Here is a 26,013-nt window from a genome sequence, read left to right as displayed (position 1 = left end):
TTGTCTTTAATTGCTTTTTGTTTTAGTCTTTTCTGTTAAGTTTTTAAACTTCTTAAAACTGAGTCTTTCTCCCACACACACTTTTTATTTATTTTTAAAGTTTATGTATTTATTTTGAGAAAGAGAACAAGTGGGGCAGGGCAGAGAGAGAGGGAGGCAGAGAATCCCAAGCAGGCTCTGCACTGTCAGTGTGGAGCCCAATGTGAGGTTTCAGTTCACAACCTATGAGATCATGACCTGAGCTGAAATCAAGAGGCAGACACTTAACCGACTGAATCACACCCAGGCACCCCTACATGTTTTTTAAATTTATTTTTGAGAGAGAGAGCGTGAGCAGGTGAGAAGTAGAGAGAGGGGGACAGAGCATCCGAGGCAGGCTCCACACAAATAGCAGTGAGCCTGATGTCGGGGCTCAAACTCACGAATTGTGAGATGATAACCTAGGCCGAAGTTGGGATGCCCAGCTGACTGAGCCCCACACGCACATTTTAAAAATTCTCTCCTTTCTTCTGTTAGTCCATCATTCTGTTGAATCAGTTTGAAATAGAGCAGGTTAGGGAAGAGGTGACACATGTACCTTAGTCATAGGGGTTTTGAGAGCTGGCTCAAGTTATTCATACCTACGTTCAAATCCCTTCTGGTACTTTCTGGCTTTGTGACTTTGAGCAAGTTATTGAATTTACTCTTGTACAGAATGAGAATAGCAATAAAACCTACCTTTTCTTGTTCAATGAAATAATGTTCATGAAGTGCTTGGTAAATACAGAAATAAATGGGGGCGCCTGGGTGGCGCAGTCGGTTAAGCGTCCGACTTCAGCCAGGTCACGATCTCGCGGTCCGTGAGTTCGAGCCCCGCGTCGGGCTCTGGGCTGATGGCTCAGAGCCTGGAGCCTGTTTCCGATTCTGTGTCTCCCTCTCTCTCTGCCCCTCCCCCGTTCATGCTCTGTCTCTCTCTGTCCCCAAAATAAATAAACGTTGAAAAAAAAAAATTAAAAAAAAAATACAGAAATAAATGTTATCTATTATAATATTGCCAAGTATTTTCTCGAGATAGTCAAAAAAGACAGCTCTGTCAGTGTTTTTCATAAATTCATGTACTCTCTGAGTTGCAAGTTAATTCGGAGGTTGTCTTTTTCCAACCCTTCCTTATACGTACTTAAACATAAATCCTTTCTACAATACAGCATTCCCAGTTAGTGGTTATCCACATCTCCTTAAGTACCTTCATTGGGGATGTAGCCTTTTCCTAAATCAGCCAACTCTGATGTCCCAGTGGCTGTGAGAGGAAAAGTCTTTAGTTATGCTGTCATTATTTATGCAAGAGGGAATTGAGGATTATAGGCAGAAAGTTTTAGTTTTTGGTCCCTAACATTAGATATTATACTCATTTTTCTTGTCTTTTTTTTGAGTATTACATGAGAGAATTTATCTTCAACATCTGTGTGCCTGTTTACCTTCTTATAATCTTGGAATTTTTAGTTAGATATATTGTTTGGTCATTTTTTCCCCCAAATTGTCTAGAAGGTAGAATATGTGCTATTTTTACTTGTGTGTTTTGCTCTATTTTTTAGGAGATTGTGGATACTGTTTGGAATTATGTATAGCAAATTTGGTGTCATTTTATCATATAGAACATATATTAAATCATGTACTCTGAATTATAATTTATCAGGTTACAGAAATTATCTCTGAGATTCGGGCGCCCATTGTTACCGTTGGTGTTGATGATCCCGCTGATGTACGAAAGAAAGAACTCAGGGTAAATTTCTTCTAAATTAAAGAAATGTTTTGAGAATAATGTAGTTGTATAAGTCTTTTATTTCCTTTTGCTGCATATTTTCAAAATTGTTCTCACAAAGTCACATTACTAACTATAAATTGTAAGAGTATCTGAAATGTTACCAGTTTATGCTCTCTGAAAGATTTGCCTGTCTCTGATTCAGGAAGAATACAACTTTTTTTGTATATGCTGGACTCGGCTGAACTTTTGGGTTGTTGTGATTTTAAATAATACTCTTCAGTTTGCTATAGATTTTTATATTAATGGTTTTTGTTAAAGCAATTTATATCTTTCCTTAGATGGCTGAAATAAAAGTTAAACTGATTGAGGCAAAAGAAGCTTTGGAAAATTGCATTAACTTACAGGATTTTAATCAAGCATCAGAATTAAAAGAAGAAATAAAAGCATTAGAAGATGCCAAAGTAAAGCTATTGAAAGAGACAGAGCAACTTGAAATCAAAGAAGTTCACATAGAGAAGGTATAGATAAATTTTTCATACTAAATGTCAGCAGTTATTAATCATCTCAACTATACTTTATTTTCTTTCTTAACTCCTGCCAGTGTATGTTTACTTTGGAGTGGTTTTTAGCAGTATCATGAATTAATGCGAAAATAGTTTTTCCCTTTTGTTCCTTTTTATTTTAGACTTTAAAAGGCCTCAGTTAGCTTTAATTATTATAACTAGGACTTTATTTGCTCCCTTGTCATGCTCATCTCTGGAGCCTACAGTCTTTTCTTCCTTGCTAAGGAAACTTACCTTCTAGTATTTTCTTCTGTTTGGTTGTGTGTGTGTGTGTGTGTGTGTGTGTGTGTGTGTGTGTGTGTGTGTGTTTTGAATGCTTTAGAAAAAGAAAATGTATCCATCTATCCATCTCTCTCTTCATGGAAGACTCATGACCTTTCTGAGCTAGGAAAAGAATTTCTATGGTAACCATACGATTGTACATATAGTTTTTAAAGCTTAACTTTTTGTTAACTTTTTGTTCTTAGAAAAAGCTACGGAGTTTTGTTATTTTAAATGAAATACTGAACATTTTATCTAGTAACATTTAAAGTTTAGTTTCAGCAGTCATTTTTTTTAACTTAGTTGTATTTGATAAACTTGTCACTTTAAGATAGAATGGTATCAGTTGCTCTAATATTTGATGTTAACTTTCATTCAGGAGATCTTTTAGAATTTTTCCTTTTGTAGTAAACATCATTTATTATTTTACTTTGAGTTTGGGAAGTGCCAGTTGAAGTATGCTCTCAAAGAGAATGCTGGATAGGAAAGAGTTTACTGTTCAGGAGCATTTTGTAAGTTATACCATATCCTTGATTTCTCTAGTCATAGACATCCCTGCTCCAACACTCCACTTTCCCATTGAATATGCCTGAATTTTATTTTCTTTTTTTTTTTTTTTTTTAATTTTTTTTTTTTTTTAACCTTTATTTATTTTTGAGACAGAGAGAGACAGAGCATGAACAAGGGAGGGTCAGAGAGAGAGGGAGACACAGAATCTGAAACAGGCTCCAGGCTCTGAGCCACCAGCACAGAGCCCGACGCGGGGCTTGAACTCACGAACCGCGAGATTCTGACCTGAGCCGAAGTCGGACGCTTAACCGACTGAGCCACCCAGGCGCCCCCTGAATTTTATTTTCATAGCTAGCATCTTATCTTGTTTGACAAAGTATGTATCATTATGGGTGCTTAATTTGAGGAATGGATTTAAAGTGAAAAATAAAAATGTAAACTGAAAAATGATACAAACTGCAGGTCTGAATTGGGAAATTGTGAACAAACATGGCCTATCATGATTAATATCATTTATTTAACTTGACTTGCTTTGACTATTTGTGTCTTCATTTGTCCTATTTAAGGGTTATAAATCTATTCTTGTTGTTGGCTTCCCCAGGGGAAGAAGTGTTTTCACTTGACATTGGAATAAAAATAATAATGTAAGCTAACAGTTACAGGATGCTTTTTCTGTGGTAGTCACTGCTTCAAGCACTTCACAAGTATTTGATTCTCACTATAACCTTATGGGGTTGGTGCTATTTTCATTTTATATAGGAAAAGTAACTTGCCCAAAATTACACAGATAGTAAATGGTAGAGACAGGATTCAAACCCAGCCGAGTCAGGCTTTAGATTTGTGCCTTTAATGCACTGTATTGTTTCTTCTTGATGTGTTTTTAAAGGAATCCTGTAGGCCCATGGAATGGCTTATATGAGGGTCTAGAAGTTTAAAGAGTACCTGCTGTGTTTAAAAACTTCAGGTCCATATGACTAGAGAAGTGAGGGGAGAGAAGTAAGAGATAAATCTTGTGGAAAAATTAAGGGCCAGGCCTGTTAAGGTCTTGTATAAGCAGTATTTAAAATTTTCTGCTTTAGCCAGGGATCATGGTGAATGACTAAAGGTTTTAAGTGGTAGGATAAGATTTATATCTTAGTTAGAAAATAGAGTGCAGAGTGATAAAAGCCTAGGCAGGCATAGTAGTTGAAGACTGTTATAGTAATGTAGCCTTGATATGTATACAGCCAGAGGAAGACAATGATGGTGGATGTGGAAAGAAGTGATGGATTTGAGGAGTGTTTAGGAATTAGTAACAGGGAGAAGAGTGAATCCAGAATGTACCCTAGGTTTTTTGGTTTGGACATTTGGTAGATAGCAGTGTTATTTATGGAGATAGCACAGGAAGAGAAAGGATTTGGGTAATGATGAGTTCTTTTGGAAATTTTGAGTTTGAGAAGCCTGTGAAACATACAAGAGGAAATGTAGCAATTGTATGTATGAATCTGAAACTTAGGAGATGGATGGTAAATGGAGTTGTATGATTGGATAAGATTGCCCAAAGAGACAATATGCCTTAGAGAAAGCCCTGAAAAATCGAATATTTAAAGGATGGGCAGAGGATATTTATACTAATGTAGAATATTTTGTGTTTCATTTTAGAATGATGCTGAAACATTACAGAAGTGTCTTATTTTGTGCTATGAATTGTTGAAGCAGATGTCCACTTCAACAGGTATAGGTGCAACCATGAATGGCATCATTGAATCGTTGGTAAGTTGGTGGCCTTTGAAGCTTTATTTTAGCCCACTCCTTCCTTAGTTTGTAAGTAGTATGTTCCTTGGGGTTCAAAAGAATAAAAAGATAATCATCTTTAGCATCTGATAAATATAAATGGTAAAATAAAAAAATTATATAGTGGCTACTTCATATTGTGAAGATTAAATTAAGATAATGTATATAAAAGACCTCGTATATAAGTTATACTTATCCCTTTAACAAGTTTGAAAAGTTATACTAGGAGGAGATGTAAAATATTTTCATTCTTTGAATAGTAACAGGAAATACTGAAACATATTAGGTATATTTAAGTCCTGGAGTCTTGCTATATAGAAAGACTCTGAGACTTACTTTATGAGCCCTGTGAAAGGAATTTGGGGTTTTTTCCCTATATATTTAAAGACGTTTTACTAAAGTAACTCTTCATAGAGATTTTATTAACTATAGGGACACAAATACTGCAAGACTCTAGTAAAACAACATTGTCTGATAGCAATATAATGCAGACCGCATGTAACTTAACATTTTCTAGTAGCCACATTTAAAAATTAAAAGTAAATAGGTGAAATGTAATTTTAATATACTTAACCGAATATACCCCAAATATTTTAATGGCATCATTTGCTCAATATTAAACTGTTGAGACATTTTACATTCTGTTCTTCATACTAAATCTTAATAGCACATCTCAGTGTGGACTAGCACATTCCAAGCATTCAGTAGCCACATGTGGTTTATGGCGACAGTATTCCATAGTAGGGTATTCTTACCAATGCTACTTATTCAAAGCAAAGTTTGAATGTATCTAGGCTCTTCCAGGACCCTCCCTCAATTGTTTTTACTTGGGATTAATGAAAAACAGCCAATGGATGTAATCTAAAATCTAGTTCCCTGGGGTGCCTGGGTGGCTCATTCAGTTGAGCGTCCGACTTCAGCTCAAGTCATGATCTCGTGGTTCGTGGGTACGGCCCCACATCCGGATTGCCCCGTCAGTACACCCGCTTCGGATCCTGTGTCCCCCCCCTCTCTACCCCTCCCCCACTTAGGCTCTCTCAAAAATAAATTAGAAAAAAACCCACAAAACCACAAAGAAATTTAAAATCTAGTTCCCTGAATTGTCATGAATTTCTAAATGCAGTAAAGATGCCAGTTCTTGTTTACGACAATGTAGAACTTCTGATTAAAAGTAGCTTTTACTAAACCATTAAAATTTAGTTTCATTCTTAGTGGAGCAAATGTCTTTAGTGAAAAGTAGTAGTTTTAAAGTTCTACTTGCATACTTTATGTCTGGTCCTATTGCAAGAGAATGGTAAAGTATGGTATAATTACATAATTGGAGTAGTAAATATGAAGACTATACATGTAGGGAGAAGATACACAAATTTGAGTGAAGGAAGAACACAAAATTGAATAGTCATAATGATTTTAAGTGTACAAAAACAATTTATGTCTAAAGATTGAAGGAAGGGGCACCTGGGTGGCTCAGTTGGCTAAGTGTCTGACTTTGACTCAGGTCGTGATCTCACAGTTCGTGAGTTCGAGCCCCGCATCAGCTGAGACTGTCAGCTCAGAGCCTGGAGACTGCTTTGGATTCTGTGTCTCCATCTCTTCTCTGCCCTTCCCCTACTCACTCTGTCTCACTTTCTCTCAACAATAAACATTAAAAAATAAATAAAAAATAAAGGTTGAAGGAAACTAGAGGGATGTAAATGAGTAAGATATTTAGATAGAGGAGTTATATTTTAGTGAAATTACCATTTTTAAAATAAAAATCGGGGTGCCTGGGTGGTTCAGTCAGTTGAGTGTCTGACTCTTGATTTCAGCTCAGGTCACAATCCCAGGGTTGTGGGATTGGGCCCTGTGTCGAGCTCCGCACTGAATGTGGAGCCTGCTTAAGATTCTGTCTCTTTCCCTCTGCCTTTCTTCCCACTGCTCATGCAGGTGTTCTCTCTCAAAAAAAAAAAAAAAAAATTAAAATTAAAATTAGAATCATAAAGTTATTAGTTGAGCAACTATTTATTGAACATCTATATACTAAATGCCAATGATAGAGCATACATGGTATACAAAACATATATAGACTGCCCTTGTGGATATTCTGGTCCAGTGATTGGGACATCAATCAAATAAATAAGTGGAAGGTTTTGACATTGATAATTGCTATGAAGAAGAGCTGTATGGTCCTATGTGAACTTAAAATATGGGATTTGTTCCATTCAGGGAAGGTGACCATAATCTGATATCTGAGTAGACCTTCACTATGTGAAAAGGGGAGGGAAGAATGTTCTAGATTTCTTCTCTCCAATATGGTTGCAGCCAGCCACATGTGGCTGTTAAAAATCTGTGGCTAGGAGCTCCTGGGTGGCTCAGTTGGTTAAGTATCTGACCTCAGCTCAGGTCGTGATATCACAGTTAGTAAGTTCAAGCCCTGCATCTGGCTTTCTGCTGTCAGTGCAGAGCTCACTTCATATCCTCTGTCCCTCTCTTTCTCTGCCCCTCCCCCGCTTGCATGTACGCTCGCTCTTCTGCTCTCTCTCAAAAATAAACATTAAAAACAAACAAACTTGTGGGTATTAACAACTAGTCTAAACTGAGATGTGCTGTTTCAAAACACACTTGGTTTTGAAAACTTAGCACAAACAACACAACGTAGATTATCTGAAAATTTTTTCAAGTTTATTTATTTTGAGAGAGAGAGTGTGCGCGCGCGCAAGTGAAGTAGGGCAGAGAAAGAGAGGGACAGAATCCTAAACAGGTGCCACACTGTCGTCATGGAGCCCGATGTGGAGCTTGAACTCATGAACTGTGAGATTATGACCTGAGCCAAAATTAAGAGTTGGGCACTTAATCGACTGAGTCACCCTGGCACTCCCTCAATTTTTAAATTTTGATTACATGTTGTAATGTTAATATTTTGGTTATATTGAGAATAATAAGATGTATTAAAATTAGTTTCACATGTTTCTTTTTAATGTGCCTACTAGAAAATTTAAAATGACATATGACTTACATTATATTTCTGTTGAATAGCACTGCATGGAAGGCATCAAAATCAGACCATCGTTAAGCAAAGAGTAAGGGGTAGCATGGTGTAAGATGACACTAAGAAATACCACATAATGAGACAAATGTCGTGTAAAGGAGTTTTATCTTTGTCTTATGAGCATTGGGAAGCTATTGAGTCACTTTTAGCAGGTGGAGAGGGACGTGTCTCATGATCAGACTGTATTTCGCTCTGGCTATATTAAATTTAGCAATTTAATATTTACCTTTTTTTTTAATCTGAAAATTGATGTCGACAGTATGGATAAGAAGTAGATCTATGAAATCATATAGAAATTACCTCTTTGACCATGTTTTTAATAATAATGCTGTTATAAATTTCTTATCCTGGTCAAAACTCTTTTAATTTCTAATTCATTTTAGATTCTTCCTGGAATAGTAAGTGTTCATCCTATAGTAAGAAATCTGGCTATTTTATGCTTGGGCTGCTGTGGACTACAGAATCAGGATTTTGCAAGTAAACACTTCGTATTATTATTGCAGGTAGGATTTATCTTGTGACAAAATCTTTTTTTTTTTTTTTTTTTTTTTTAATTTTTTTTTTCAACGTTTATTTATTTTTGGGACAGAGAGAGACAGAGCATGAACGGGGGAGGGGCAGAGAGAGAGGGAGACAAAGAATCTGAAGCAGGCTGCAGGCCCTGAGCTGTCAGCACAGAGCCTGATGTGGGGCTTGAACCTACAAACCATGGGATCAGGACCTGAACCAAAGTCAGATGCTTAACTGAGCCACCCAGGCACTCCTAGGGACTCTGATTTTTATCTTTTGATTTCTTTCTTAATAAAGTTGAGAAAAGATGAAATGTCAATTATTTATTTATGTTAAAAAAATGTGTTTTTTTTAACGTTTATTTATTTTTGAGACAGAGACAGAGCATGAACGGGGGAGGGTCAGAGAGAGGGAGACACAGAATCTGAAACAGGCTCCAGGCTCTGAGTTGTCAGCACAGAGCCTGACGCAGGGCTCGAACTCACGGACCACAAGATCATGACCTGAGCCGAAGTCGGCTGCTTAACCGACTGAGCCACCCAGGCGCCCCGAAATGTCAATTATTTAAAGTATTTTTAAATTATATATAACAAAAATATATATAAAATATATATAACAAAAATTATAGCAAATATTTGTTGAGTATGATATGCTCAGCATTATTTTATGCTTAGGGAAAAATAAGATAGGTAATGAAAAAAACAAGATAAAAGTTGCTGTCCTAATGGAGCTTACATTTTAGAAGAGGAGACACACAGTGAAAAATAGCATGTCAAATTGAAAAAAAAAGAGAGTAAGGAATGGAAATAGGCAGAAGGATCTGTTTGGTCAAGAAAGGCCTGACTAATAAATTGAAATTTGGACCAGTCCCAGGAAAGTTGGAGAATGAGCCATGTAGATATCTGGGTAAGTTGTTTCTGATGAGAGGGAAGAACAGGGGAAGAGCCCCTGAAGTAGGACTTTGTTTCACATGGTCAAGGAACAAGGGGAACTATGGCTGGGGCAGATTGAGCAGAGAGGAGAAGGGTAGGAGAAAGGATTTGCAGATAATAGGATGTACATGTCTTCTGGGGACTTGCAGACTTCGCAGTGAATGAAATGGTAAAGAATGGGAGGATTCTGCATACAGGATTATTATGATCTGACTGGGTATAATGTTGATGTAGACCAGGGGTTGGCATACCTTTTCTATAAAGGGATAGAGAGTAAATATATTTTACTCTGCAGGCCACATGGTGTGTCTCAAGTACTATTCTGTGATGCAGGTGTGAAAACAGCCATGGCAATATATAAATGAGTTTGTGTGGCTGTAGTTTAAAAAATTTATTTATGGACACTAAAATTTGAATTTCATACAATTTTCACATGCAACGAGGTTATTTTTTTTTAATTATTTAAAGATGTGCAACTCTTCTTTATTTGAAGGCTGTGCAAAAACAGGCAGCAGACTGGGTGTGGCCCCTCACCCATAGTTTGCAGGTCTCTAGTATTTAGGGGTACAAGTATGGAAGCGGAGATGCTCATAGGAGGGTATTGCAATAATCCTGGAAAGAGATGATGATGACTTGGACCAATGTTCAAGTGGTTACTGGGGTCTTGAGAAGTGTTGGTAATCTACATTTGAAGATGGTATCTATAGAATTTGCTGATGAATCTGATGTGGATGTGAAAGAAAGAAATTGAAGATAACTAAAAATTTTAGTTAAAATAATTGGGAAAGATAGACTTGCCCTTTCCTGTATGGGGAAAACAGAAACAAATTTTATGGTGGATGAGATAAGGAGTTCAGTTTTGGGTGTGATAAGTTTGAAGTTTGAGTTGCAAGTGGATATATTGAATAGGCAGTTGTATGTGAGTCAGAGATAGGAGGGACATGTGAGTTGGAGAGAGGGATCTAAGTCTTTATAATAGTATCCAGTGCTTAGAGACTGGATGTTACCTGAGGGATGAATGTAGAATGAGTAGCAGTCTTGCCGTTGTAGTTCCCTCGGGCTTAGGTAACATTTAAAGGAATGGGAGATAAAGAGGAACCAGTAAAGACCAAGGTGAAGTGGACAGTAAGGGGAGAGTGTGATGTCCTAGAAGGCAAGTGAAGATGTTATTTTCCAAGGGCTAGCATCACCTAACTGTCTATTGCTGGTGACAGGTTGATAAGGATTTATAATTGCCCATTTGGGGCAAATAAGGAAATATTTGGTGACTTTCATGAGCGTAGCTTATATGGAGGTTAAAGTTTTATAGGAGTGGGCCGAAGAGAGAATTATGAGAGGGGAATTGGAGATAGCCAGTGTAGACTACTCTTTCAAGGTTTTGTTTTTGTTAGGACTAATAGAAATGGGGAGGTAGCAAGAGAAGGATATGGGATGAAAAGAAGAGGTGGAGTTTTGTTTTTTTTTTTTTAAGTTTATTTATTTTGAGAGAGACAGAGAGCATGCACATGAGCATGGGAGGTACAGAGAGAAGAGGGAGAGAGAATCCTAAGCAGGCCCTGCTCTGTCAACACAGAGCCTGATGCAGGGCTGGATCCTACAAACTGAGATCATGACCTGATTTGAAACCAAGAGTTGGACATTTAACCAACAGAGCCACCTTGGCGCCCCAAAATATTTTTGGTTTCAATTTTTTTTTAAGGTCGAGAAAGTTACAGTATGTTTGTAATACTAAGGACAATGGCCTAGTGAGAGGAAAAAATTGATAATATAGGGAAGAGAAGGCAGTTGCTAGAGTGCTATTGGGTAGACAAGAAGGGATGGCATCGAGTGTACCAGTGGAGTATAACTCCCTTGGACATCTGTCTTTAACATTTGGGCCTGGCTTAACTTCAAAAATATACCTCCCTCCATTTCCCATATAAAAAGACGATGTGATTAATGTAGCATCTGGTGTTGCCAAATGGTATAAAAAATTGCAAGGAATTTTAGTGCAGATTGCTTGCCAACAGGTTAAATGGGAATACTTTCTGTGCTCAATTTGAAAATAACATGTGACAACACAGATCGTCATTTTCATGAAAAAGATTATTTTGAAAGATTGAACTCCACCAATAATAGAATATTCCCTCAGCAAGAAACCCTTATCTTGGAGCATCCTTTAATGTTGCAGTCACATTACCAGGAAAAACAAAGTATACAGTTAAAGAGAACTTGGGGAAGTCATGTGTTCTGGAAATGGTCAAATTGTTTGTGGCTTGTATCAAAGGAAGAAAATTAAAATTGTACTTACGTCAAAAGACAGTCATAAGAAATTTCAGAGTTTTGTTCTAGTTTCCTATTTTGGAACGTTTGGCATCTGATCAATTTATTTAATGCAGTGATGAAATTACTGTTGCTGTTTTGTTTATATTTATCATCCTATGCTACTGTTGTCACAGGAAAATTTCTGTTATTGTTAGGTCTTTTTGGAAACTTGAAATGTCAGTATTTAAAATGATGTGAAGTTGCTTTCTCAAAGAAACTGAAAGAAAAATATTGGTACTTTGTTCAGATGAATCATTTTTAGTGCTTGGCTGTATATCTGGTTTTGCTCCAACATGCAGAGTGAATCTCCATGTATAGCGAGACATTCTTTTTACATCAGCAGGTATTGGCATCAGTGGTTCTGCTAGTAATTCTCAAGAAAGTCTTGTTTACTATTGTGAAATTTTATGGCTTTATAGGTACCCAGGGAATAAAATCCTGTATTTTCAAAGAGGTTTTACTAAGAAATTAGTGTACAATAAACTCTCTACTTTCCTGTCTTCCTAGAAGATGGGTCTTGTACTAGATTGACCCGTGGTCATTACTTTTTTTTTTTAACGTGGAAGAAAAATCTTACTAGAATGTTTGATAGTGAATGATTCATTTATGTCTAGTTAAGTGTATTTTTTTTTTTTTTGCTCTAAAAATGGGATAAAACATTAAGATATTCTGTATACCATTAAGAATGCTGCTGAAAAATTATAAGTTTTAGTCAGGCTGGAAGTCTGATAGAGAAGATTGAAGGTAGACAGTTATATAAAATTTCTAGTATCGCAGCAAAGGAAATACCATAGAACTTTCCCAGAAAATAATTAAGTTCAGTTAACCTTTAAAGATGAAATGTGGATTTTGATCCTTTTCATTTTTGCTGGCATAATATCAGTAATAAGTGCTGTGGTCATTTTAGTCCAAAGAAATGCAGTATGAATGTAATGCTTATGAGTGGCCTGGACCATTCTGAAGTTATTTAATACTACCTCATCTTCCACTTGACAGAGAGAGTTTGTTACTGTTTGTATTTATATATGTAATTTTCTGTAGTAGACAGGAATTGTCAAAATGAGGCAGGTGTGAAAGATAAATGATGTTTTTTATGAAGACCATTCCACAATTTTACTCTCTTCCAAATCAAGCCAGTCAACAGAATAGCAGCCTTGTCATGGAATTAAAGTTTTAATGAAGTAAAGTTTGCCTTTTTTTTTTTAAAGTATAAACAGCTGTGATCTCTAAACTTTTTTTCAAGGACTAGCTATTAATATTTGCCTTAAAAATAGGTATAATTTTTTGTAAATTAAAAATGTGGATGATAAAAGGTTCAAATGCAGTAAAATAAATTATATGTATGATTTTGCCTATATTTTTTTATTTTTATTTTTTTATGTTTGTGTATTTTGAGACAATGCAAGAGACAGAGTGCAATCAGTGGAGGGGCACACAGAGGGAGACACAGAATCTGAAGCAGGCTCCAGGCTCTGAGCTGTCAGTCCAGAGCCTGATGCGGGGCTCGAACTCACAAACTGTGAGATTATGACCTGAGCCGAAGTCGTACGCTTAACCAACTGAGCCACTCAGGCGCCCCTGTTGTTTTGTATGTTTTTCTGGGGTGGGGTTTTAAACTCTTTATCAGGTCCTTAAAGTGGTTCATGATCAAAAGTAGTTAACCACTGAATAAATTCAATTGTTTATATTTATAAAATTATTCTTAGGGCTATTGTTAGAAGATTTTAGATTAAGGGAAAATAGCTGTGTTTTGGTAGTAAGAAATCAGTTCTTTTAAATCAGGTTTTAGTAATAAAAATTGATTGAAGACATATATATACACTTGTTAGGTGGGAGAGGGAGATTATTTCATTTTAAAGTCTTTCTTAGATAAATATTCAGTATTGAGAGCTATTGCTAGCCAGTAAGGGACTGAGAAGGGCAAGGAAAACAAAGTTACTGCTGAAAGAGTATCATGTTTAGAATTCGTAGAGAACAGTCAAGAAAACTATATTTGGCTTTGGCAGATATGTTGGTCTTACCATAATAGATATATTCTTGAAATTTCTTTCAAAGTTTTGAGCTATTTTTCTCAGTTCACTAACTTGACCAATGTGCAGGTAATTTTCATTCATTCTAAAGAAAGGCTAAGCCATGTAGCCAAATAATTTATCAGTGTCCACAACTTAAGGGCAGTAAGAAATATAATAAATCTCTTCGTAATAGAAATATTCGGTTCTTTTTCATGGCTTTGAAATTTGGTATATAGGAAATCAGTGTTCTTAACTTAGGACAGACTCCTACAAACCACTGGGTTTTATAAGGTTCACCTCCTTTTATAAAGGAGTCCAGTTCATTGAGAACTGAATTCACTTTTAATGAATTCTGAATTTATTGAGCTAATAAGAGAAAATTTTATCTTTAGTGAAGCTTGATAACCTAGAATAGTACTAAGAGTACTGATGTTTTTAATGAATGCTTTTCATTGGTTGGAATGTAATGTTTTTGTCTTAATAGGTGGCCCAAAACAATTTCAATGTAATTAAACTCTTTTTCTAGATCTTAGAAGAAAATCATAGTGAATATAATATATTCATTCTTTTTTTTTTTAATTTTTTTTTTTTTAAGTTTCATTTTGAGAGCCAGAGAGAGCAGGTGGGGGAAGGGGGGAGAGAGAATCCCAAGCAGGCTCTGCACTGTCAGCATGGAGCCTGATGTGGGGCTTGAACTCAGGAACCATGAGCTTGTGACCTGAGCTGAAACCGGGAGTTGGATGCTTAACCGACTGAGCCATCCAGGTGCCCCATTCATTTTCAAATAAAAGGAACAATAATATAATTCAGCCTGACTCTAGTTCTAGGAAGTTTGTACTGAAGGTGAACTTTTTCTGGATGAAATAGAAATCTAAATGTTATGGTACCGGGTGCCAGGTAGCCCAGTCAGTTAAGCATCTGACTCTTGATTTCGGCTCAGGTCACGATCCCAGGGTTGTTGGGTTCCATACTAAGTGTGGAGCTTGCTTAAGATTCTCTCTCTGCCTCTGCCCTTATTCCCAACTTACACGCGCGCTCTCTCTCTCGAATAATTTTATTTATTTATGTGAAAAATGTTATGGTAGAAATAAAAATATTAACTTTTTAAAATGGAAATTTTAATTTTTGAAAAATGGTATTTCATGTGGACTTGACTGTTGAAATTAGACTAAGAAAATAAGGTGCATGTTAATTTTATGCAGTATAAACAGACTGAAAACTTTACCGAATTTACTTTTTTTGGTGGGGATATTTTAATTTAGGTTTTGCAAATTGATGATGTGACAATAAAAATAAGTGCTTTAAAGGCAATCTTTGACCAACTGATGACATTTGGGATTGAACCTTTTAAAACTAAAAAAATCCAAGCCCTTCAAAGTGAACATGCAGAAATAAACACTGATGGAGACCAAGAGGTAAAAGAAGCTGAAGAAGAGACTGCTACAGCCAAGAATGTTCTGAAACTCCTTTCTGATTTCTTAGATAGTGAGGTAAGAAATGATCATAGCCCTGTTATTATGAAATTTCTTTTTATTGTGTATATATTTATACTCTTTATTTCTTTTAGGCTGAAGCTTAAATTTGGCCATTTAAAACTTTTGCCTTTTAAATGTAATCAAGTCCCATTTCCAATACTGATAGACCTCGTTTCTCACCCTCAGATTGATTGCATGTGCAGAGTTTAAAAAAAAAATTTTTTTTTATGTTTATTTTTGAGAGAGAGAGAGACAGAATGCAAGCTGGGGAGGGGCAGAGAGAGAGGGAAGCACAGAATCTGAACCAGGCTCCAGGCTCTGAGCTGTCAGCACAGAACCCAAAGCAGGACTCGAACTCACGAACCATGTGACATCATGACCTGAGCCAAAGTCAGATGCTTAACCGACTGAGCTACCCAGGCGCCCTTGAAGAGTTTTGAAGTATAAACAAAAATGACTATTAGAGGGGGTTCTGTTTTTTTTTTTTTCCCATCTTTTCCCCTTTGTGTTTTATGACTTAAAGTTTTTCCCCCAAGAGTCTTAAGAAATAATTTAAAGTAATTTTATGTTGGGTCAGTGGAAGGTCTGAGACAGAGTATGGGATTAGACCCTTTTCCTTAAGGTACCCTTGAACTACATTTTTATAGCATATATAAATAAACTTTTTAATATTTTTTTACTGAGGTGAAATTGATATTTCAACTGATACAACAATTTTAAAGTGGACAATTGGTGTTTAGTACATCCACAAGGTAATACAACTGCCACCTCTGTCCAATTTTTAAAAACATTTTCATTATTCTAAAAGGAAACTGGATCCATTGAGCATTCGCTCCCTATTTCCTCTCCTGCCAGCTCCTGACAGTCACCAATATGCATTTTGTTTCCATGGATTTAACTATTCTAGATGTTTCATATAAATGGAATTAATTATATAGTATATGACTTTGTGTTTGCTTTCTTTCATTTAGCTTATTTTCAAGGCTCCTCCATGTTGTAGTTTGTATCGGTACTTTATTCCTTCTTATGGCAGAACAATCTATCATTTTATGTATGTACCACAATTTGTTTAGCCATTCATCCATTGAAAGATATTTGGGCTGTTTCCACGTTTTGGCTATTGCGTATACTGCTATTGTGAACATGCACGGATATGTATTTGTTTTCTGTTTTTGGGGTATATATCTAGGAGGGGTTTACTAGGTCATATTGGTGATTTTTTTTTTTTTAATGATTTACTCCCAATCTAGTTAATTGACATTCCAACAATTCACATATTTATCTACTTATTCAGAATGTGAGAACATTTCTACTCTCCTAGTAGCAAAATTCATTTATACAATACAGCGTTATCAACTGTAGTCACCATGTTTTACATTAGGTCTTCAGAATTTTTTAATTTTAATTCTAATTTTTTAAGAACTTACAACTGAAAGTTTGTATGCTTTTACCAATGTCTCTGTATCTCCCCCCAACCCTGCCACCAGTCCTGGCAACTACTTTTCTACTCTATTTCTATGAGTTTGACTTTTTTTTTTTTTTTTTTTTTAAGATTCTACATATAAAGTGATACCATACAGTAGTTATCTTTGTCTGGCTATTTCATTTAGCACAGCATCCTGAAGGACTCTCCATGTTGCAGATGGCAGGATTTCCTTCTTTTTTACCTCCAAATATATTCTGTTGTATATGCATCTATACCACCTCTTCATCCATTCACCCATTGATGGACACTTAGGTTGTTTCCATATCTTGGCTATTGTAAATAATGCTACAATGAACATGGGAGTGCAGATCTGTCTTTGAGATTCTGTTTGCACTTCCTTTGGATATATGTACCAAGAAGTGGAATTGCTCGACCATATGATAGTTCTATTTTTAATTTTTTTGAGGAAACTTCATATTGTTTTCTGTAGTGGCTGCACCAGTTTATATTCCCACCAGCAGGGCACAAAGCATCCCTTTTCTCTACATCCTCACCAGCACTTAGCTTCTTTTTGTTGATTCAAACAGTGTGAAGTGATACTGCATTGTAGTTTTGATTTGCATTTCCCCAAAGATTAGTGATGTTAAGCACTTTTTCATCTTCCTGTTGGCTGTTTCTGTGTTGTTTTTGGAAAAATGTCATTTCAGTTCCTCTGCACATTTTTTTTTAAGTTTTTATTTAAATTCCAGTTAACATACAATAATATTAGTTTTAGGTGTACAATATAGTTATTCAACACTTCCATACAACAACCAGTGCTCATCACAGCAAGTGTCCTCCTTAATCCCCATCACTTATTTAACCTTTCCTCTCACCTACCTCCCCTCTGGTGACCATCAGTTTGTTCTGAATAGTTAGAGTCTGTTTCTGGCTTTACCATTCCCTCTCCCCCTCCCCCCCTCCCCTTATTTGTTTTGTTTCTTATAGTCCACATATGAGTGTCTTTAACTTATTTCGCTTAGCATAATACTCTCTAGATCCATCCATGTTGTTACAAATGGCAAGATTTTATTTTTTATGGCTGAATAAAAATAAATATACCCACCTCTTCTTTATCCATTCATCAGTCAATGGACACTTGGACTGTTTCCATAATTTGTATTGTTGATAATGTTGCTGTAAACATCGGGTTGCATGTATCTCTTTGAATTAGTATTTTTGTATTTCTTGGATAAATACCTAGTAGTGCAATTGCTGGATTGCAGGGTAATTCTATTTTTAACTTTTTAAGGAACCTCCACACTGTTTTCCAGAGTGGCTACAGCAGTTTGCATTCCCAACAGTGTAAGAGGGTTCCCCTTTCTCCACATCCTTGCCAACACCTGTTGTTTCTTGTGTTGTTGATTTTAGCCATTCTGTCAGGTGTGAGGTGCTTTTAGGTGTGAGGTGCTTTCTCATTGTAGTTTTCATTTGTATTTTAATTGGATTCTTTGGTGGCTTTTTGCTATTGAGTTATAGGAGTTCCTTATATATTTTGAATATTAATCCCTTATCAAATACATAGTTTGCAAATATTTTCTTGCATTTTGAGGTTGCCTTTTCATTTTGTTAATGGTTTCCGCTGCTTTGTAGAGCTTTCAGTTTGATGTAGTCCAGCTTGTTTATTTTGCTTATGTTGTCTTTGCTTTTGTTGTCAAATCCAAAAAATCACCAAGATTTATGTCAGGGAGCTTACCTCTTATGTTTTCTTCTAGGAGTTTTATGGTTTCATGTGATAATTTCTTTAACTTTTTTGAGGACCTGCCAAACTGTTTCATAGCAGCCAAACCATTTTACATTTTTATCAACATCGTTAAATGATTTCAGTTTTTCCACATTCATATCAACACTTATATTTTCCAGTAAAGTTTTTTTTTTTTTAACCATTTTAGTAGATTAAAAAGATACCTCAAATGGTTTTGAATTGCATTTCCCTAATGATTAATGAGTATCTTTATATGCTTGTTACCTATTTGTACGTCTTGTTTGGAAAAATGTCTTCAAATCCTTTTCCCAGTTTTAAGTTGGGTTGTGCTTTTTGAGTTTCTTCATATATTCTGAGTAGTAGATTCTTATCAAATATATGATATGCAAATATTTTCTCCATATACATTATCTTTTCACTTTCTTAATAATGTTCTTAGATATAGAAAACATTTTAAATTTTGATAGACTAATTTATGTATTTTTTCCTTTTATTGCTTATGTGTTTTTTGATGTCATATCTAAGAATATATTGCTAAATCCAAGTCATGGAGATTTGTTTCTGTATTTTCTTCTAAGAGTTTTACTTTTTTAGCTTTTTATATTTAGGCCTTTGATGCATTTTCAAATAATATTTCCACATGGTTTTAGGTAGAAGTCCAGTTTCATTGTTTTGCTTGTGGACATGCAGTTTGTGTTAGTTGAAGAGACTCTTCTTTTCCCACTGAATTGTTTTGGCACCTTTGTGGAGAATCAGCTGACCTAGGTGTGTGAGTTTATTTCTGGACCCTCAATTATATTCCATTCCCTGTGTGTGTCCTTTGCCAGTACCAGACTGTTTTAATTGGTTTAACTTCATAATAAGTTTTGAAATTGGGGAGTTGAGTTCTCCAACTTTGTTCATTATGTTCAGTATTGTTTGGCTACTCCGGGTCCTTTGCAGTTCTTTATGAATTTGAGGATTAGTTTTTCCATTTCTGCAAAAAAGTCCACTAGAATTTTGATAGGGCTTGCATTGAATATCTAGATTGCACTGGATAGTAATGCTATCTTAATAATGTTAAAATCTTACAGTCCATAAACTTGGATGTCTTTCCATTTATTTAGGTCATCTTTAATTTCTTTCAGAAATTTAATTACTTTCAGAGTGGTTTGTAGTTTTCAAGGTATAACTCTTTAATTTTCTTGGTTAAATTTATTCTTATGTATTTGCATGCTATTGTAAATGGTATTGTTTTCTTAATTTGCTTTTTGGATGGCTCATTGATTTTGTATAGAAACTCAATTGGGTTTTTTATGTGTTTATTTGATTTGGTTTTCAACTTTACTCCATTTACGTATTAAACTCCTGTAGTTTTTTTTTGTGTGTGAATTCTTTGGGATTTTCTCTGTATAGGATCATGTCATCTGTGAAGAGACATTGTTTCAGTTCTTCCCTTTCCAGTTCATATGTCTTTTATTTCTCTTCCTTCTTTCCTTTCTTTCTTTCCTTTTCTTTTTCCTTTTCCTTTTCCTTTTCCTTTTTTCCTTTCTGTTGCAGGGAGTATGGCTGGAGTCACAAATGATGAGTCTGCAAACAAAGTGCAGTTAAGTGAACATCCACATACTCAAGTCGGAATGAGGCCCCTCCAGAATGAAGCTTCTTTTTATTAGGATAATTGCTAAAGACTATGTGCATAAAGTCAGCTAAGCAAGTGTGTTAATCAATCTAATGGTTTAGCTTTTCAAGGTTGAATTTCGAGTTAATTGGTTTCCATAACACTAGGAAGGGTCAGGTGTGAAGGAGGATCCCTGGACAATGTTAATGGCTCTAGGCATTCATTACAAGCCTAGCTGAGGCTTTGTAAACTTGTCCTAAGGCCTTGCACCTTCTTCAGCCCTTCTCTTTTGAAGTGTTTTCCTTTGATGCTTCTCTCCTGCATCTCGCACTTCTTTCTTTGCCTGATTGTTCTAACTGGAACCTCCAGTACACTGTGGAGCAGCAGGGGTTAAAACAAGCATCTTTTGGGGTTTCTGGGTGGCTCAGTCGTTGAGCATCTGACTTTTGATTTCGGCTCAGGTCATGATCCCAGTGTAATGGGACTGAGCCTCATGTTGGACTCCTTGCTGAGTGTGCAGCATGCTTAAGATTCTCTCTTTCTCTCCCTCTACCTCCTTCACCTACTCCCTCTCTCTAAAAGCAAAACAAAAATGAAAACAAGCATCTTTGTTTTGTCTCTGATGTTACGGGAACTTCTTCAGTCTTTAACTATTGAGTATGATGTGGATTCATCATAAATGATCTTTATCATTTTGAGAGTTTCTTTCTACTCTTTTTTTTTTCTTTGTTTTGTTTTTATCATGAAAGCATGTTTCTACATCAGTTGAGATGCTCATGTGGGTTTTTGTTCCTTTATTGATATATATATTACATTGCTTGATTTTCTTCTGTTGAATGACCCTTGTATTTTTGGGAAAAATCCCACTTGGTTATGGTGTATAATCTTTTTAATATGTTGTTGGTTTGGTAGCATTTTGTTGAATGTTTTTGTGTCTGTATTCATAAGGGAAATTGGACTGTAGCTGTCTTGCATTGTCTTTGCCAGGCTTTGGTGTTAGGGTAATACTGACTTCATTTATTGAGTTGGGAATTGTTTGCTTCTCTTGTATTTATTGGAAGACTGTGAGAAGATTGGTGTTAATTCTTCTTTAACTGCTTGGTGGGGATTTACCTGTAAAGACATCTAGTGTTGGACTTTTCTCTTGGGGAGGTTTCTATGACTTATTTACTCTGGGTATTATTAGAGGGCTATTTGGATCTTGTTTTTTACTGAGTAAATTTTAGGAAATTGTCCGTTTCATCTAAGTTTTTTAATATTTTGGTGGTCAGCGCATAGTATTTTCTTATAATTCTTTTTATTAGTATAAGGTCAGCTGTAACGTTCCTGCTTTTATTTCTGATTTCAGTGGTTTGCATCTTTTTTTTTTTTTAAGTTTTTTATTTTGAGAGAGAGTGCGCGTGCACCTGCTTTCGTGTGCGAGTGGGTGAGGGGCAGAGAGAGGGGGAGAAAGAGAATCCCAAACAGATTCTGTCTTCACAGAGCCTGACACCAGACTCTAACCCGTGAACCGTGAGATCATGACCTGAGCCAAAATCAAAAGTCAGACACTTAACTGACTCAGCCACCCAGGTGGCTCCTTTCTTTCTTTTCTTCTCTTTTCTTTTCTTTTCTTTTCTTTTCTTTTCTTTTTTTTTTTTTTTTTAGTGTAAGCATTTACTGCTATAAATGTCCCTGTGTGTGCATTGCTTTTGTTGCACTTCGTAAATTTTAGTTTTTTGTATTTTCATTTTAGTTCATCTCTAAGTATTTTCTAAATTCCCTTTTGATGTCTTCTTTGATCACTGGTGTGTGAAAAAAGTGTATTGTTGGCACGTTTGTGAATTTTACAGTTTCCTTCTGTTACTGCTTTCTAGGTGTATTCTGTTGTGGTTTGAGAAGAAATTTCAATGTTTTCATTCTTTTAAATTTATTTAGAGTTGTTTTGGCCTAACATGGTGTCTGTCCATGAGGATAGTCCATGTGCACTTGAGAAGAAAATACATTCCGCTATAGTAAGGTGGAGTGAATACATGTGTGGTAGGTCTGGTTGGTCTGTAGTGTTGTTTGAGCCCTCTGTTTCCCTATTGATCTGTCCGGGTGTTCTGTCCATTACAGAAAGCTCTTTAATTATTACTGTTGAGCTATTCCTTCCTGCATTTCTGTCAGTGCTTGCTTATGTATTTGGAGGCTCTGTTATTTGTTATGTCTATACTTCTAATTCTCTTTCTTTTTTCTCTTTTTTGATGAATTAACCTTTTTAATATCAAAATTTGTTACCCTTTGTTAAAAGTTTTTGACTAAACACATTTTGATTGCAAAATGGCAGTTGTCAGTCCTTGTCAGTAATTTAAGTGTACGTAAATTAAATTCACCAATCAAAAGGCTGATGTTGGCTTTTTAAATTTTGAGTTAATACTCAAGTGACATACTGATTTCCTGTTGGGAAATATCCAGTGCTGTGGGCTTGCTGACATTGCATTGGTAGGAAAACTATTGAACAATATTCAATAGTGTGACAATGAAGGAATTAATCTTTTTTTTTTGTTTTGTTTTGTTTTTGTTTTTTTTTTAAATAGTACTGGCACCTTAATCTCTTTCTGGATAAACTTGATTCTGTGATTTTGACTTTATTTTTGTCATCAACACTAAAAAAAATTCTGGATTTACTTCATTGTCCTCTTGTCCATAATAAGAATCTGTTAACATTTAAAAGTCTTTTAAAGACTTAAAGTTCTGTCCCATTTCAAAATTCTGACATTGAACTTCAGATGGATTACAGTTGCTATGAGGAAGGTATGTCATAGTTTAACATTTTATTTATTTATTTTTCAGGGAGAGAGAGACAGCGTGAGTGAGGGAGAGGGGCAGAGAGAGAGAATCCCAAGCAGTGTCGGTGTGGTCAGTGCAGAGCCCGATGCAGGGCTTGATCTCACGAACCATGAGATCAACCTGAGCCGAAACTAAGAGTTGGATCTTTAACCAACTGAGCTACCCAGGCGACCCTGTAGTTTAACATTTTAAGAAGATGGGGAGCATGCAGCCTTTGGAGTTGTAGACTTGTAGATTTGTGTTCTGGTTGCATATGTGTAAATCTTCAATAAGGTGTTTATGGTCTCTGGTCTTTTTCCTCATCTGTAAAGTGGGGATAATGATATCTATTCAGTGGATGGTTCTTTAAATAAGTCAACAAATACTTGAGGGTTAGTAATATGCTAGTCACTGTATGTTCTGGAGAGTACGGTGCTGTGTGGAACAAAGTCTCTGCCCTTTCAGGTTGTGAGCCTAAATGAGTGTGTGGAAAGCACATGCTAGTGCCTTAGCACTTATTAATCTTATTGACCTCTAAATCTTACTTTTGAGTTTTTTTGAAATAGTTCTTATATTTGCTTGTTCCATTTTTTTTCTTTTTACTTCTCCCTAGTTTAGATTTGTTTTACATTCGTAGATTATAATCTAAAGATGATTTTCCTGAAACCTCATTTAAATCTTATTTCCCCATCATTTCAAAAACCTTCAGTGGTTCCATATCCTTCCTCAGGGCGGTTGAGTTTTTTCACCTGAGTTTTAAGATCTCTGTAATGTGCTCACTGAGCAGACCTTACTGTTCATCAGTGATAATAAATAATAACTGATATTTCTTGAGGATTTACTATGTGGCTAGTACTTATGAAGAGTTTTATTTGTAGTATTTCTTTGTCCTTGTAACTGTAATTTTATTATCCTCTTTTTATATGAAAAAAGTGGAGTGCAAAGTTCATATGCACAGGATCATGCCTCTGGGAAGTGTCAAAGGCTCGACTTTCATTCAGTCTCAATAATTAGTATTTTTTGTTATCCCTCTTTTATGCCTGTACCTCCATTTGAATATCTCTATATCTTTTCCATTTCCTTCTCTTAAGAGTGTTTTGGTTACTCTTTCTAGAAATTTCTTTTTCTATCAGTACACCTTCTGTTCACATTTCCCCTTCATTCCGACACAGTGCCACTCCTACCTCTGAGCTTCCGTTTACAGGCCACCTTCCTCTGATGGCAGGGATCATTACTGAGTGTTTTCTAGATCCTACATCATGATAAGCATGTAATACATAACGTTTTGACTTTTGGTTTCACAGTGTTTAAAAGACCTTTTGGTTCTTCTAAAGAATTTTAAGGGAATTGAAGTTTTCTTAGCTAGACTAATAATTTGTCGCATAGCCTTGACCTAAAAGGAGGATACAAAATCTTTTTCTGTGTCTTTAACAAATACATAGTATGAGTGATTTTTTGATAATTCATAGAAAAATATTGTAGGACAGGCTACATTATGTAAGGCTTAAAAAGGAGATACAAATAAAAATATTTTCTTTTAATAAAAGTCATTTTTATTAGGTGTCTGAACTCAGAACAGGAGCTGCAGAAGGATTAGCCAAGCTGATGTTCTCAGGGCTTTTGGTCAGCAGCAGGATTCTTTCTCGCCTTATCTTGTTATGGTACAATCCTGTGACTGAAGAGGATGTTCGACTTCGACATTGCCTGGGCGTGTTCTTCCCCATGTTTGCTTATGCGAGCAGGTATTTAGTTAAACGGATAAATCAGAATCTGACTTGAAGTTAAATTCAGGCTCCCCATGAGTCATAGCTGTAATATAATTTTGTTTTTCTTCAGTGGTTAGTGATGAAAATGAGGATAACTTACTTAGATTTTATTTACCTCAATTATTTGTTTCCTAGATGAAAATATACTGTATCTTAATGGGGTGAATTTTATACATTTTTTTTTTTTGAGGATCACATGCCTTTTCTTTGCCAACATACTTCTGAATTATTTTTCAATAGGACTAATCAGGAATGTTTTGAAGAAGCCTTTCTTCCAACTTTGCAAACACTGGCCAGTGCCCCTGCATCTTCTCCCTTAGCTGAAATAGATATCACTAATGTTGCTGAGTTACTTGTAGATTTGACAAGACCAAGTGGATTAAATCCTCAGGCCAAAAATTCACAAGATTATCAGGTGGGTGAAAGTTGGCCTATGGATGGTAAGGATGATAACTATCATGCAGGTCACTGTTGTTTTGGTAAAATAATCTTTTCTTTTATGTTCTTTGAAATAGAAGCCACATTTTGATCTTGAGATTTCTTTTTTCTATTTTTTTTTATTATTTTTTTTTTTAGCGTTTATTTATTTTTTAGAGGCAGAGAATGAGCAGGGGAGGGGCAAAGAAGGAAACACAGAATCTGAAGCAGGCTCCAGGCTCTGAGCTCTCAGCACAGAACCTGACGTGGGGCTTGAACCCACGAACCATGAGATCATGACTCGAGCCGAAGGCATATGCTTATTAACCAGCTGAGCCGCCCAGGCGCCTCTAGAGATTTCTGGTCTATATGGTGGCACATAACACAAAGGAAGAAAAAGACCTTTTGCTGGGGTGCCCTGGGTGGTTCAGTGGGTTAAGCGTCCAACTCTTGGTTTCAGCTCAGGTCATGATCTCCTGTTTCATGAGTTTGAGCTCTACATCAGGCTCCACACTGACAGTGAGGAGCCTGCTTGGGATTCTCTCCCTCTCTTTTCGCCCTCCCCCATTCATTCTCTCTGTCTCTCTCAAAATGAATAAATAAACTTATAAAAAAAACTGAAGAAAAAAAGACCTTTTGGGAATAGTTGTAATCCTATAAAGATAGAAGTAATAAGTGCTAATATTTTGCTCCTGAAAAGAATTTGCCAAAATTTCATCTCTCTCACTACCCCCTCCTGACTACTATAGTGCTGGCTTTTAAACATTCTGAAAATGTCCTGTTTATCTAGGACTCAGATAGAGTCTTCAAACATTATCTTCTCTGCTGTTTCTGAGACAAGGAAGAATTCAGAGAATGAAGGTCACCTCAAGCTTATTTAAATTTTTATTTTCATTTTCATTTTTTTTTTTTTTTTTTTGGAGAGAGTATGAATGGGGGAGAGGGGCAGAAGGAGAGAGAATCCCAAGCCTGATGTGGGCCATGATGCCATGACCCTGGAATCATGACCCTAGCTGAAATCAAGAGTCAGATGCTCAACTGAGCCACGCAGGCTCCCTTATTTTTAATTCAGAGAAGATAATTGAACTGCAAACTGTCTCATAGTTTAAACTTAAGCTGGGTTTTTAATCCTTTAATATTATTTTTAAAATTTTTGTTTTATTT

At 36.0% G+C, this 26,013-nt stretch overlaps 1 protein-coding gene across 3 annotated transcripts in view; it reads left to right on the top strand.

The window, feature by feature from the left end:
• NCAPG (non-SMC condensin I complex subunit G) overlaps window positions 1-26,013 on the top strand; it is a 45,972-nt gene that overhangs the window by 13,305 nt on the left and 6,654 nt on the right. For 2 of the 3 annotated variants that reach the window (XM_045474442.1, XM_045474441.1), the window contains 7 exons: window positions 1,673-1,759; window positions 2,080-2,259; window positions 4,717-4,827; window positions 8,260-8,379; window positions 14,897-15,124; window positions 24,227-24,408; window positions 24,673-24,847. In XM_045474442.1, coding sequence (XP_045330398.1) covers window positions 1,673-1,759; window positions 2,080-2,259; window positions 4,717-4,827; window positions 8,260-8,379; window positions 14,897-15,124; window positions 24,227-24,408; window positions 24,673-24,847 — 1,083 coding nt within the window. The remainder of the gene's footprint in view (window positions 1-1,672; window positions 1,760-2,079; window positions 2,260-4,716; window positions 4,828-8,259; window positions 8,380-14,896; window positions 15,125-24,226; window positions 24,409-24,672; window positions 24,848-26,013) is intronic. The other variant, XM_045474443.1, reaches the window with a different exon arrangement.

Source organism: Leopardus geoffroyi, chromosome B1 (genome assembly GCF_018350155.1).
Source record: "Leopardus geoffroyi isolate Oge1 chromosome B1, O.geoffroyi_Oge1_pat1.0, whole genome shotgun sequence".
Taxonomy (NCBI): Eukaryota; Metazoa; Chordata; class Mammalia; order Carnivora; family Felidae; genus Leopardus; species Leopardus geoffroyi.
The sequence above is the reverse complement of the archived record's forward strand: the minus strand, read 5'-3'. Positions and strand labels throughout refer to the sequence as shown.